The 14454-nt window shown below is 38.3% G+C and overlaps 1 protein-coding gene across 2 annotated transcripts in view; it reads left to right on the forward strand.

The window, feature by feature from the left end:
- Window positions 1–13699, forward strand: part of LOC128246844 (agrin-like) — a 33267-nt gene extending 19568 nt beyond the window's left edge. The window contains exons 14-33 of one of the 2 annotated variants that reach the window (XM_052965330.1): window positions 200–433; window positions 729–884; window positions 1406–1528; window positions 1847–2002; window positions 2224–2425; window positions 2687–2756; window positions 3649–3791; window positions 4468–4607; window positions 5696–5803; window positions 6385–6519; window positions 6868–6990; window positions 7473–7590; window positions 8272–8383; window positions 8801–8917; window positions 9198–9384; window positions 10020–10101; window positions 10304–10380; window positions 10748–10910; window positions 11141–11244; window positions 11753–13699. In XM_052965330.1, the coding sequence (XP_052821290.1) occupies window positions 200–433; window positions 729–884; window positions 1406–1528; window positions 1847–2002; window positions 2224–2425; window positions 2687–2756; window positions 3649–3791; window positions 4468–4607; window positions 5696–5803; window positions 6385–6519; window positions 6868–6990; window positions 7473–7590; window positions 8272–8383; window positions 8801–8917; window positions 9198–9384; window positions 10020–10101; window positions 10304–10380; window positions 10748–10910; window positions 11141–11244; window positions 11753–11901 (2699 nt within the window). In that variant the 3' untranslated portion in view covers window positions 11902–13699. The remainder of the gene's footprint in view (window positions 1–199; window positions 434–728; window positions 885–1405; window positions 1529–1846; window positions 2003–2223; window positions 2426–2686; window positions 2757–3648; window positions 3792–4467; window positions 4608–5695; window positions 5804–6384; window positions 6520–6867; window positions 6991–7472; window positions 7591–8271; window positions 8384–8800; window positions 8918–9197; window positions 9385–10019; window positions 10102–10303; window positions 10381–10747; window positions 10911–11140; window positions 11245–11752) is intronic. The other variant, XM_052965331.1, reaches the window with a different exon arrangement.
- Window positions 13700–14454: the final 755 nt, after the last annotated feature.

Consider the following 14454-nt stretch of genomic DNA (forward strand, 5'->3'; position numbering starts at 1 on the left):
CGCACATTTAAGTATAAGAAATTTTACCTTTCAAATTTATTCGCTTGTATTTCGCCCACGTCTTGCTATGACAGGAAGAATGTACACATTATGCCAGTGTTTATTTTTCATTTTTCAATAATATTCCAGCATGAAAATAAATGTCTTTGTTGTTAAGTCACTAAATTAATAAACACGGCGGTGTTTTGTGTACATTCAGGTGGCCCCGGGTCATGCGCGGAGTTGCCCTGTGGGTACGGCGCGGAGTGTATACATCACGACACCGCGGGCCCGCAGTGTGTGTGCCGTATATTCTGCTCCGCTCTAAACTTCCCCGCAGACAGATACGTCTGTGCCAGTAATGGCGTCACCTATCTGAGCGAATGTAGTATGCGGCAAGACGCATGCGCAAAACAGACGGAAATATACTTCCGGTACATGGGGCCGTGCAAAGGTGTGTTTTTCCGCCAAAACCAGAAACCGTTTGGGGTATTAAAATGCATATTTTAAGTCAGAGAGACAACTTTATTTCTTTGGACCTCCAAAAATGAACGCGAACATAACAACTATTAACGCGTTCAATATCTTTGAAAGAATATTGTATTTTTCTAAAACGCCATAACAATTCATCTAAAGGATGTTTTTAACATAAAAATTTATCTATGAGACTATACACCCATTTTGACGTTAACTTTTCTGTTATATCTAAAGATGCATTTTAATCAAAAATCGCTATTCGTGTTTTGCAGACTCATTGACGCTTGGCCCGACGGACGGTCCGTACACGACGTTAAGCCGTAAGACGCCACGTCACATCCTGCCCGGGCAGCAGCGGTCCAGCATGACGCCGAGACGTACCGTTATCACCGTCAAACCGCCAAAACCTGACTTCTCGAAGGGAGAGGGTAAACATTTGTACATTTAATAAACATACTTCTCCCAATGGCAAACACGCGGTATCATAATATGATATTGGTTAAGTAACGCGTTAAAATAATAAAGTCATGGGGCTACTGTAACATAGCAATAGGAGCACCGGAAATATTGCCCCGTAGTGTTATTAAAAGCTTCAGTTAATGATTGAATCCAACAGTTTTGGCCAATATTTGGCTTCCTTTGCTACAACACGAAGATGGCGTGTGCAGTAGTACGTTATAACGCGTACTTTATTACCTGGGTTCGGAGCTTCCTCACTGTATCATTTAATCACGAGTGATGTAGCGGTAAAGGCGTGCGACTCTTACACGTGATGTCCTGGGTTCGAATACCACCAAGGGAATGTTCTCCGGATCTTTCAAACATTGGCCTGAAATGAACACAAAAGTTCTTATAGACAAAAGTTCTTATGGAATAAAAGTTGTATCCACAAACGATGCAAAATAACATGAAATTAAGAATAAACCGAACGAATTATTCCTCTCTACAGGCCGCATAGACGACCGGTGTCTGACCGGAAACACATGCTATATCCCGAACTCCCACTGCCACCTGGACATCTGCAAGTGTAACCAGGGATTCATACCCACATACGAAAATACCGTCTGCTCCAGTAAGCTTACCGAAACCAAGATAAGCACATTAAAGTTAAAAAAAACACTGCTTCGATAATTAAAATACGGCAATTGTTCCAAAAGATACATCCAAGTTAGCTCCAACCACGTTCAATAAATATGTAGCACATTATTCATACACGCTCTATTTGTTGGTTTTTACTCTTATTGACAAGCAATTTAGGGGGAAGGGAATTTCATAAGTTGTTTACCATCTTCCAGTCCAATCCGATATTGAGATATTATATATATGAATTTGCATACTTTGTTTGTTTCTTTCAATACTAAAATATGATTAAATCAAGCAATCGTTGCAGAGGTAAAACAAAGCGCTAACCGCACACAGCCGTCGGAGGAGGCTGACACGTGCACGTTAAACCCGTGCCGGCACGGCGGACAATGTCGCCTGGATGATGAGCTTGGGTACAGGTGTCTGTGTGGCCTCGGGAGGACAGGCGTCATCTGTAGACATAGTAAGAACGGAAGGGGTGGGGAAAATGATTAACAAAATGGCAACTGTTTAGAAATGGGGTATATTTTCTTGTCTATTTAAGTTCTGTTAAAGCAATGCGATTTCAACAAGACTCTAATATAGATATGTATATAAAACTGTTTGCCAATATACTTCTAATGAATAGATAGTGCCAATAGACATAAACGTGCTATTCACGTGCCTGTCATCTGTGTGCTCTAGAAACGTCATTCACGATCCCGTCATTCTCCGGCGCCTCTTACCTCACTCTGGCTTCTCTCGGCAACATTTCCGGTAATTTCTACATTGACATTGCCTTCCGGTCATTCAACGCGGACGGCACACTCCTGTACGCCTCCCAGCACGAGGACGGCACGGGGCAGTTCGTCTCCTTAGCCATCAGCCACAGCATGCTCGAGTTCAGGTGGGTCTCCAATTATATGGACGCGTTATATCATTGACCAAATTGTTTTATTATGCGTTTAATCTCATTCAAAGCTAAACCAAATGAGGTTTTTTAATTGCGTCTGTTTTTGTCGTCTGCTGTATTCAGGTGAATCTCCAATTCTTTGGACGTGTTATATAATCGGCCAAATTGTTTTATTGTGCATAAAGTCTCATTTATAGCTAAATTAAATGAGGTATTGTATCTGCATCTGAATTTTGTCGTCTGCTTTTATTTCAGGTACGACACAGGAAACGGACCAAAAGAAATCATTCATCCACAGCGGATATCGAGAAACACTGTACATCAGGTAACACAATCGTCATGTACATAGACTTGCTTCATAGAAACATGCAGGATTTAAACGAAACAGTGGAATACAGATATATCTTTACCTTTAAATTTGTAAATTGAAAGCTAGTTAAAACGTAAACGTATGCCATATATAAACAAACAGTACTACTTTAAAACTTTTTGTAGTCAAAAAATAAAATAAGTGTTGCCAGAAGATCGAACATTTTTGGACAGGCACTCTTACCAGTTAGCTATGAAGTCTGTTGTTTTTATTTTGGATCGCAAGAACCACCATAGTGACGGCTGACTTGCGTTCATGACTAATCAAATATGGCCAAACACATGTATGCATTATGAAAGTGAAAATATAGAGGCCAATTGTTTGTTTCAGAGTAAGATCGTAATATATTTCACCGTGTGGCCACCAAAAACAATAGTTCACGAGTGACGTAGCCACTGAAATATTTACTTTTGTAGCAAAATTAAATTGTATTCTTGAACTGATAAAACACAACATATTTCATTTTATAATGTGCTTAAGACGACACTGACTTTCGATTTGGTAGTAAGTGTGGGCTTACATTTAAAAATAAGAAAACAATATAAATTTGTTAGGTCACAGTTTCAAACAGTGAGATATCATCTATATTTAAAAAAATATTATATACAAATTACCAGAAAGACAATAGTAGAAAATGGTATTTGTGACCAAAATGTAATAACAATATCCATGTTCGATGACATCTCTAAAAGTAAACTATTTCTGAAGCTCAAAATTGAATCGAACCTTCGACTTCATGTTTACTAGACATGCGTTCTAACTGCTAAATTATGGAGCCGTTAATTTGTAGCGTTTTGCCAAATATTCTTGATAACCATACACATTCATTTGAATAATTATAACGTAGGTGATAGCGAAGAAGATGGGCCAGAGCGCGATGTTGATCGTCGACAACAAGGAGCCAGTCGCCCAGGTTACCATCACACCAAGCAACCGCATCGACCTCTCCGGTAGACTCTTCCTCGGCAACCTGCCGCAAAACTTCAGCTTGTGAGTACGCCTTGTAAATATTTTGTGGGGGATGGAAGGGTGTAGGTGTGTATATGGGTTTAAGAAGGTATATCTTGTTTGTAAGACAGTGGCTAGTCGTTGGGCGGGCGGGCGTTTTGTCATTTAGGTGGTTCCGCTTTCGTTTATTAAAAAAATATGTTAGAATTGATTGATGACTCTTGGTGACTAGGTAGATTTATGTGAGGACGTAGCTCGGGGATGCTTTTGTGATTTCCAAAATGAAGGGCAATATCTCTGTTACCCACAGCAGTGAAGAAGCTAATTTTTGTACCAATGCCTTCAATTTAGTCATATAACATAACTCACAATAGAACAGATCTTAATTGTAAAGAAAACTGCCGAAAAATTTATTTGTCTTAAAGCGTTAGTAACGCTTATATTAATACATCATCAATGTTCGAACATAAATAGGAATAACTGCGATCTAACCTCTTGTCAGCAGCCTTGTATCACTGGGTTCCAGTAACAAATTGGCTCATTTCAATACAAAAACAAAACGAAAAGATATCAAAACGGTCAAAATCTGTGAGAGTGGAGCTTTAAATTGACCAACATTTTCTGATTGCAACTCGTTGGTCACATGTCGGAGGTTTTTGTTTGCACCAAGATGTTATACTATCCGAAGCCCCATAACAGTCAACTTGTATCATTTCAGCGTACAAGAGCGAGTGGGCGTTAACCTGGGTTTTGTTGGCTGTGTCCATTCCCTGACGGCCGGCCAGACTGACATGGCCCGCATGTATAACCTGCACTACCCACACCCCGCCTCCCATATACTTGGCGGGCTAGACGTTGGTAAGGGGTGACATAGTATTGATTTTATACACAGATGGCTATTCCGCTGTGAACTAAGGTCATAAACTGGATTAGGAACTCTGCAATCATCACACCTGTGTTAAATGGCACCGCTTGTATGGTCCTCAACGGCCCATAGTATTATGTTAAGAACTTTGTTAAGGTAAAAAAAAACATGATTAACGACTCCACTGTTCACTTTTAAAGCAGATTGTTTTATCATAAATTCAAATAAAACAAGTACAGCTTAAACAGTTGTCTCAAATCTTGGTAGGCATACTGCAGATTTCCAGCTTTTTCATGAAACTTTCAGAGCAATACAAATTTGAAAGTTAATAACAATAACGTAAACATCATTGTTAACTTAAAGCTGCACTCTCACAGATTGAACGTTTTTACATTTTTTTTATATTTTGTCATGGAACGAGCCAAATTTGCGGGAATCCATGGAAACCAGCTATATAAGACTGCTGACAAAAATTAGATCGCAGATTTTTATATTCAAGCTAAGAAAATGATGTTTTATGCAATTTTCTTAAACCGTTAGTAACGGTTAAACCATAAAACATTTATTTCGAATGGAAATATAAAAATCTACGATCTGATTTTTAGTCAGCATTCTTATATCATTGGTTTACAGATATTTACGCAAAAATTTGCGCTTTCCAAGACAAAAAATAAAAAAAAGTTGTAAAAATGGTATATCTGTGAGAGTGCAGCTTTAATTAAGTTAACAAAAGTTTTGAACAATCTGCTCGACGTGTCAACATGTGTTTGGCAACGCGTGTACGTTTCCTGTAATACGGTGGCTAAAAGTATGGACTAGACAACGCCTGATTTTCTAAATAAAAACATCATAGGGAGCACGTATCAAAACAACTGTATCAAAATACATTTCGATACAAAACACTATTACCATTCCGTAAAGCGTTCCGTGAGGAAAGCGGTTCCGGAGAAAAGGGATTCCATATGAACAATTGGCTTTCTGCTTAATCCTCTGATTGTATGTGTAATATTGTATTTTATGTCATATAAAGATTTTCAACAAAATAGTTTCACAATGATCGGAAATAACGACGTCATTGCAGTTCCGTGCGACCAGAACTCGTGCCAGGAGCTTCCGTGCGAGAATGGTGGCACGTGCATCATGGTGGCTACAGACCTGTACAAGTGTATCTGCCAAAAGGAGTTCACGGGTACGAAAATACACTGTCGGGTTTATTACTTACTTAAGTTTAATTGTCAAATCAAATGTGGCCATGCTGTTTTTTTCTTTCAAATTAGTCATTATTAAATGTGTGTTGACTTAAGTCAAGTAAACACATATATATTAGATGTCGACAGTCTAACCCTGTTGGCTCGAACTCCCAGGGACCGTCGAAAATTTCTCGAGCCTCAGAAAATTCGAGCCAAGCGGAAATATTTACCTTTAGTTTAAAGAAATCGTTATTTTATATCTAGCTCGAGCCAACGAGGAATTCAAGACAAGCAAATTCGAGCCAATGGAGTTCATCTATATTACACTTATTTATTAGAAATACGGTTAAACCGTTGCCTCGATTTCCTAGGGACCGGCGAAATTTTTTCGAACCTTGGAAAAGTCGATCTATGTTGGACTTTATACCGTCAGTTTAAAGAAATCGGTCCTTAACATCTAGTACGAGCCAACGAGGAATTCGAGGCAACGGGGTTCGACTGTATGTGGAACTGCATGAGAAAGATTTTATGTTTTGCTCCAGCACAGTTGTGTATACTCTATATATACGTATAACGGCAGGTTCTAACTGCGAGGCGTCTCTGACGGCGTGTGCCAATAGTCAGTGCCACTCGAGTGCAACGTGCATTGTGGGTGGGACAGGAGAGGCCACCTGCCACTGTCCAGAGACACGGGAGGGGCAGTTCTGTGAATACGGTAAGTGTTAGGGGTAGAGTGGGTAACGGGGGGGGGGGGGGTAGAAAGAGAGTCACATGCATGATGAATAAGACCGAGAAGGCGCTCTGTCATGTGAAGTAACAAGGGTGCGACACGTCTGTGAATGTGGTGAATCAGAAAAGGGCTGACAGATCTGTCGATTAGACAATGAAACCGGACGTCCATTGTCAAGCGGTTTGTATGGATATGTAATTTATGTACGTATACGTAAATTTAAATAGTATACGTCATCAAAGTTGATAACTTCAAAAACTGCGTCAATGAACGTATTGCAAGTTTTGGAACGAAGACAAATGATTATTGTTTTTTGTCGATTTTTCTTTTTAGAGAAGGTTCCGGAGATTGAGGTGCCGGAGTTTCACGGTGACTCATACCTCGTTCTTCCGGTATCAGACAACATCTCGGAGCAGACCAATATTGAGATATGGCTCCTCACCAGAGACGATAATGGTATGCACGAGTCTCAATAAAACTCTCATTATGAGAACTTTGAAGAATGCCCCTAAAACAGATGCATAGGGATACTACTACCAGCGTTAGGATGATAATACAGCCGTACTTATGATTTAATAACGATAAAGTGGAGGGGACAAAGCCCGTCAATTGAGCTCAGTTTGTAAAACGCATGGGAATATTCTGAACGTTGAGATGGTAAAATCTGGAAAATCTTGAAACTTATAAACGCGTTGTTTTAAATTGATGTCAAAAATACAGTATGACGATGTATCGGAGTAATTCGATTCACATTTATAATAGACTAGTACTAGTATACGCGTTGGTAATGCTTATATAAGTAATTAAATCTTGATGTTAAGGTCATGACAGCAGTAGTTACTGTCTTAGCCTGAGATTCTATTATAGTAACGACATTCACTTAAACACATACGTCTTTATATCAGTGCACATATATCAGTTTATGTACTCATTTTCAGGTATGCTTGTGTATGCGAGCCAGTACCTCGGAGGGGGTGGGGACTTTATCGCTCTCAATATCGTGGATCTCACCGTGGAACTCAGATATGACCTTGGAGACGGACCCGTCACTCTAAAGTACGCACTTGTGTGGTTTATTAGGCCGTGTCAACCTTTAACATGACTGTTCTAGTTTGTCTGATTTTCGGGGTATTGTTTAAGTCTGTGGGGTACACTGGCACCGGATTTTCAAACTCAAAACATTTTTTTTAAAAATAAAAAAAAAAATCTTATAATTCTTGTGAAAAAATATTGAAAAATATTTTTTTTTTAAATATGCACTTTGTTCTAACCTATAATATACAGTACACAGTGCATATTTAAAAAAAAAATATTTTTCAATATTTTTTCAAATATTCGGTATTATAATTTTTAGTGAGGAATTATAAGATTTTTTTTGATTTTTAAAAAAAATGTTTTGAGTTTGAAAATCCGGTGCCAGTGATGGGGTAGGATTATTCCTAAAGTAGTCCCTCCTTTAACAAGTCGTGCAAACATAGCTTGCTTAAACTTAAACCAAATAAACATTAATCTAGAACACGAGTTTAACATTCAAATGTATTATTACACGTATAGGGGTTGAACACGTGTGAGAAATAACGAGCGAGTGTTTGATCTTCCTTTCAGAACTCTTGTTTTCTAAAAATCGTACCGATGACTTCCAACGGAAAATGTATGCTTTCGTTCAGTGGTATGATTTAAGGATAATTGTAATGCATTAACTGACCACTATTTTTCGGTGAACGTTTGCTTCTACAGAAGCGCAGGCAAGCTGGTGGCGGGCCGGTGGCATCGGGTCACAGTAAAGAGGTTCCGGAAATCGGCGGAACTCGCCATAGATGACGGACCGTCCGTCCGCGGGGAGTCACAGGTAATTAGGGTGTTGCTTGTTAAATTCCAGTATAATTGTTCGGATAGTATTTATATATGGTGCGGTTAAGGTCATATTGTTTACATCGATCAAACGCCAAGGTTATTTGGGAAATGATTATAATATTTCGGTAATGAGACAACTTTTTGGTAAAATGTAAATACTATAGACCCAATATGGAACGATATGGGATCACTGCTTGACTAGGCCGAGACCAATGATGTTGCATCATTCATGTTGGAGACGTGATGTACATCCGTTCAGTTTTAGTTGATATTCAAACATATGGCCATCAAATTATATTGTATATCATTTTTATTCACAACTTCGCGTTGATTATAAGGGTCTTGTGAAGTATATCAACTCGAACCGAAATCGGTTTAATTATTATATTTCTCGATATGATCCTGTGTTTAGGGAACATTAACGGGTCTCCAGCTACCAGGCAGCATTCTCGTCGGCGGCTTCAAGGACACGTTCGACGTGAACCCCGCCACCGGGATCTCTAAGAAATTCCAGGGAGTCATACAGAGGGTATGGACCTTTATATTGTTTTCACCCATCCTTTCTCTCCCTTTTGAACAACTGAATTCGTCTGATCCATTTAAAAAAGTCACGTCCTTATAGCATGGAATATAGTTTTCTTTACTGTTAAATTAACTGAATTTGTTCATAAAATTTGTTTACCGACCGATAGTTTCCAACAAATATATTGGATTATTTTACTTTATACAGCTATAGCTGCAAGCTTTAATCAGAGACCACCTGCAGGCTTAGATAAGCGCTTTCTCAAATTGTGTCCAAATCATTCCAGATATACTTGAACAATCGGCTACTGGACGACGTGGTGTCCTCCTCACTGGAACAGTACCACGTGACCCAATACACTGGCGCCCCCTGTAACCTCAACCCCTGTATGAACGGTGGGGTGTGCATTCCCAAACTAGACACCGCGGAATGTAGGTGTCCGCAGCGCTACATCGGCCAGTTATGTGAAAAAGGTGTGTATTGTTGTTTTACGGTACTGCAGCACAAATGAGATAATGGTAAGAGTGTGCCCCTCCCCCCGCTAAAGCCTCAACATCAACGGCGGGGTGTGCAATAACAACCAGTTATGTGAGAAGAGTGAGTCCTTACGTGTATATGTGTTATGATAAGGCCGACTTTAGTCCTCGCGACACGGCGGAGTATTGGCTAGTTTTGTGAGAAAGGTTAATGTTTCTATGTATTGAAGTATAAATGTAATAGTAATGTTGTGAGTATTCGGAGTTTGCGTAGCCAAAATTACCCAGCCGAGCGCATTTGTCCGCAGTTATATACAAGACACCTGTGAGAGATGGTTCACCATGCTCGCCGGAGGGGTCTTACTCGAATGCAAAGGAACAAAACCTCGACATTCCCGGTAGTCAAAGCCTATATTATTATGAAAATAGACACAGCCTTTGTTGAATATTGATCCACGTGCTAGTCTCCACACAGCGGTTCCTTCCCTTGCCATATCACGTGATGGTCATAACAATCACGTGACGTCATTCAAAAAGTGAAAATAGTATATATATATATATATATATATATATATATATATATATATATATATATATATATATATATATATATATATTGGTTTTGTTTTCAGTTGCTGAGAACCTGGAGACGAATCTCCCGGTGCGCTTCGATGGGTCTACCGATCTGCAATATCTCAATGAAATAACATCCGGGTAAGGATTATGTTTAGTGTTTAATGCTTCAAATACCATTCCCAAGACAAAGAAACGGCATAAGTTAGTACCAGATCTCATGTTGTTATTTATGATGAACCAAAGCGTTTTTTGCTCTTTTTTAATATCTTCACACAAACCAATAAAATAAATAAGCCGCTTAAATCTTCTTAATTCCACGCATCTTCTATCATCCTTTCAGCCAAGAAGCTCAAAAGACGAACAAGTTCCAGTTTAAGTTCCGCACTCACCAGACAAGCGGAATGCTGCTGTTTCAAGGTACGTTATAACTAAATGCCAAGTGCCCGGATGTGATTCAGGATGCATACGTTATATTTAAAGGGACTCGCTCATGATTTGCCACCGAAATTATTTTTTACTCTTTGTACCGGAATGGCAAACATACCATTAAAGTATAAATCAATTTTGTAGCAGTGGTTTTGCTAACTTCCGGCCTAATGCAAACATATAAGATGGAAATTTAAACTTCAAAGTGAGTGAACTTTATAGGAGAAACGTGGCAATCTTTTGGTTGGATGGTTGTGATATAAGTGAAACGCTAGAAGTGACATTATTCTCAGTCTGAAGTTTGTCTTTTTTATATTGAATGTGTAAAGAAATTATTAAGTAGTCTGTTACCTTCAAGGCCAGGGAACGACATTGACCTCGGACTATCTGGTAGTGGCGGTGAGCGCCGGTTACGTGGAACTGAGCTACAATCTCGGAAAGCAGGGGCCGGACAACCCGGCACGGGTGCGCTCCGGGGTTTATGTCAGCGACGGGGAATGGCACACTGTTTATGTCAACAGGTCGGTCATATCATTTTCCATGTTTTAAATGTCATTTTAACTGTTTCATCTTGTGGTCATATCATATAATTGTAAATTTTCATTCAATTTAGTTGTGTTCTCGACGTTAAAAACAAAGAACTGTCAAACGGAATTGTACTTTAATAAAACATCAAATGAAAGGGATATTCTAATGCGTGCTTCAAAAGAACATTATACAAATCTGAACTGTTCTGGTTTGTCTTATCAAGGGACCACAGGGAGGGAGAGCTGCAGGTTGACAAGGAAACCATAGTAACGGTGACGTCGCACGCTGGAGCCACGCAGCTCGACACGGATGGCATGTTATGGCTAGGTACAATAACAATTGGATATTAATATGTATCGTTATCTCTATACATAACTGTCCTACAAATCTACATATAACAGTCCTACATATCTACATATAACAGTCCTACATATCTACATATAACAGTCCTACATATCTACATATAACAGTCCTACCTATCTACATATAACAGTCCTACATATCTACATATAACAGTCCTACATATCTACATATAACTGTCCTACAAATCTACATATAACAGTCCTACATATCTACATATAACAGTCCTACATATCTACATATAACAGTCATACATATCTACATATAACAGTCATACATATCTACATATAACAGTCATACATATCTACATATAACAGTCCTATTTATCGACGTATAACATATACATATCTACATACAACAGGCGTATACATCTGCATATAGCAATAATACATATCTACATATAACAGGCCCTTACATCTACATAGAGAAGTCATTTACATCTACACATAACAGTCCTATATATATTCGTTTGCAGGTGGGCGAGGTGACCTACCGGTTGGGATGCCCGTTGACTATACGCGTGGTTTCCAAGGATGCCTGGGTTACCTGTTCATCCAAGACAAGGAGCTTCACCTGTACCGCCACCGGAACTCCGTCACTAGCACCATGGACTTCTGCCACTGACGTCATACTTCTGCCACTGTCGTCACCGGGTAGCAACAGCTTGACGACACGTGATTATGGACCAGTGTGCTTTAAAACTTTAAAAGAGCCATCAATCCTTGTATACAAAACTAGTTATGCGTATAATTATGAGGTTGTGACTCCGCTTATAAAATCACGTGATACAGACTAGAAACATGTATCAACGATTGTATGAATGCCAGTAATAAGGCGACTAGGATGTTTGACCAGGCGCCTAGTGAAGTTGACACGTGTGTAGCAGAGCGCGTGACATAACTAATCTGTATATTAACAATTATATCAACGTTATGGCGTGAATGTGTTTTATTATATGTTAATTTAGCATCTATTTTAAAGAAACGAGTGTGTCAGAGTGGCGCTTGTAAACGTGCCTGTGATTCATAAGCTATACTCACAGCGCGGGGACTGGCGTCCTATGAGTTAAAGCGTGTCATTTTCCCAGTGATTATTGTTATATTGAACTTTAAAACTTACCAAAACTAACCTGTTATATTAATCTATGTTGCCTGTTAAGGAATCCATGAAGCCCTGATTATGAAGCAACTGTGAAAATGACCAACAATAACTTGCTATTCAGCAGACGTTGAGTTAACGTAAACATTTGATAACGATGTAATGTTGTGGAATTCTTTGTACATATCTTTATATATACATGTCTTGAGACATTCTTTCGCAATGTTCATTCTGTGTAAGGTTGTGAGTACAAATCATTGTACATTTTCATAAACGCTACTTTCAATGTTTATATATTTTTCAATAGTTATCTTTAAGTTATTACAGTAGATTTGCACAAGCACTCGATATGAAAACTTACATCTGCTTGCATCGGGAATAACGGCAAAAGATTACATAAAAAAATTGTTGCAGATTGCCAAGATGATTGTGTATAGTAATAATTGTACAAATCACCTCATTATTAAACCAAGACGTCATCAAGAACCTGCAAGCTTACCTGGCGTTAAACGCTTAAATCTTGACGTAAACGGAAACCAATCAGCAGCCAATTGTAATCTCAAAGATAAAACTGAATAACAGGATGAAAAAACAACGACAGAATCTTCTGAGCCTGTTGTCAAAGAAAAGAATCCGTATTTACATTTGTCTGTATTTACCATGACTTTTGTCTGGTTTATCAAAACTGAATTGACAACGCATTTTGTTTAAATTAATTGTAAAAATTGCATTATTTCTAAGTTGAATTTGAAAAAAAAACATGTTTGTTCGCCAAAATTAAGAAATTATGCAAGATAAGTCTGAATAATAAATGCATATGCACACATTTGATGAAAAGCAGACGATATTTTGAATTATCGTCTCAAAATGCTTCATTTGGTTGATAGTTTTCACTATGAATATAGCCCGAGAACTTGTTATGTCTATGTATGTTTATTTCCTTTGACATTTAAGGGGTGCTCGTGATTCATCTATGGTGGCACAACAATATCTACATATAAACTTTATGTGTTACATTTCATTAATTGTATATTTTATTTGTTATTAATCCTTTATAAAATGTTTTGAAATAAAATACATATAAAAAAGCTATTTTTATACGATTAATAATGAGAAAAACAGCGGAAAAGTCATGAAAACTTGATATCTTTGTCAATGATATTGTCAATGATAATGTTTAATACAAAAACTAAACACAAGTACATCATGAATAATCGACCTGCTCCAGAAATATTAACAAATGTGTACACTCCTTGGACCCGTAACAATAGATATATTAATCTTCGTCCTCAAATGGAATTATCTAGTGTCTGATGTTTGTTAGTTTGCTACCTGTAAACTAATCATTAGCCAATTGTGAGCTGATCTTTACACAGTTGTGAACTTATCTTTAGCCAATTGTGAGCTGATCTTTAGCCAGTTGTGAGCTGATCTTTAGCCAGTTGTGAGCTGATCTTTAGCCAGTTGTGAGCTGATCTTTAGCCAGTTGTGAGCTGATCTTTAGCCAGTTGTGAGCTGATCTTTAGCCAGTTGTGAACTTATCTTTAGTCAGTTGTGAGCTGATCTTTAGACAGTTGTGAACTTATCTTTAGCCAATTGTGAGCTGATCTTTAGACAGTTGTGAACTTATCTTTAGCCAGTTGTGAGCTAATCTTTAGCCAATTTTTAGCTGATCTTTAGACAGTTGTGAACTTATCTTTAGACAGTTGTGAACTTATTTTAGCCAATTGTGAGATGATCTTTAGACAGTTGTGAACTTATCTTTAGCCAATTGTGAGCTGATCTTTAGACAGTTGTGAATTTATCTTTAGCCAGTTGTGAGTTGATCTTAGCCAGTTGTGAACTTATCTTTAGCCAATTGTGAACTGATATTAGCCAGTTGTGAACTTATCTTTAGCCAATTGTGAGCTGATCTTTAGACAGTTGTGAACTTATCTTTAGCCAGTTGTGAGTTGATCTTAGCCAGTTGTGAACTGATCTTAGCCAATTGTGAACTGATCTTAGCAAGTTGTGAACTTATCTTTAGCCAATTGTGAACTGATCTTAGCCAGTTGTGAACTTATTTTTAGCTAATTGTGA

The sequence above is a fragment of the Mya arenaria genome, chromosome 9 (genome assembly GCF_026914265.1).
Source record: "Mya arenaria isolate MELC-2E11 chromosome 9, ASM2691426v1".
In the NCBI taxonomy this organism is placed as follows: domain Eukaryota; kingdom Metazoa; phylum Mollusca; class Bivalvia; order Myida; family Myidae; genus Mya; species Mya arenaria.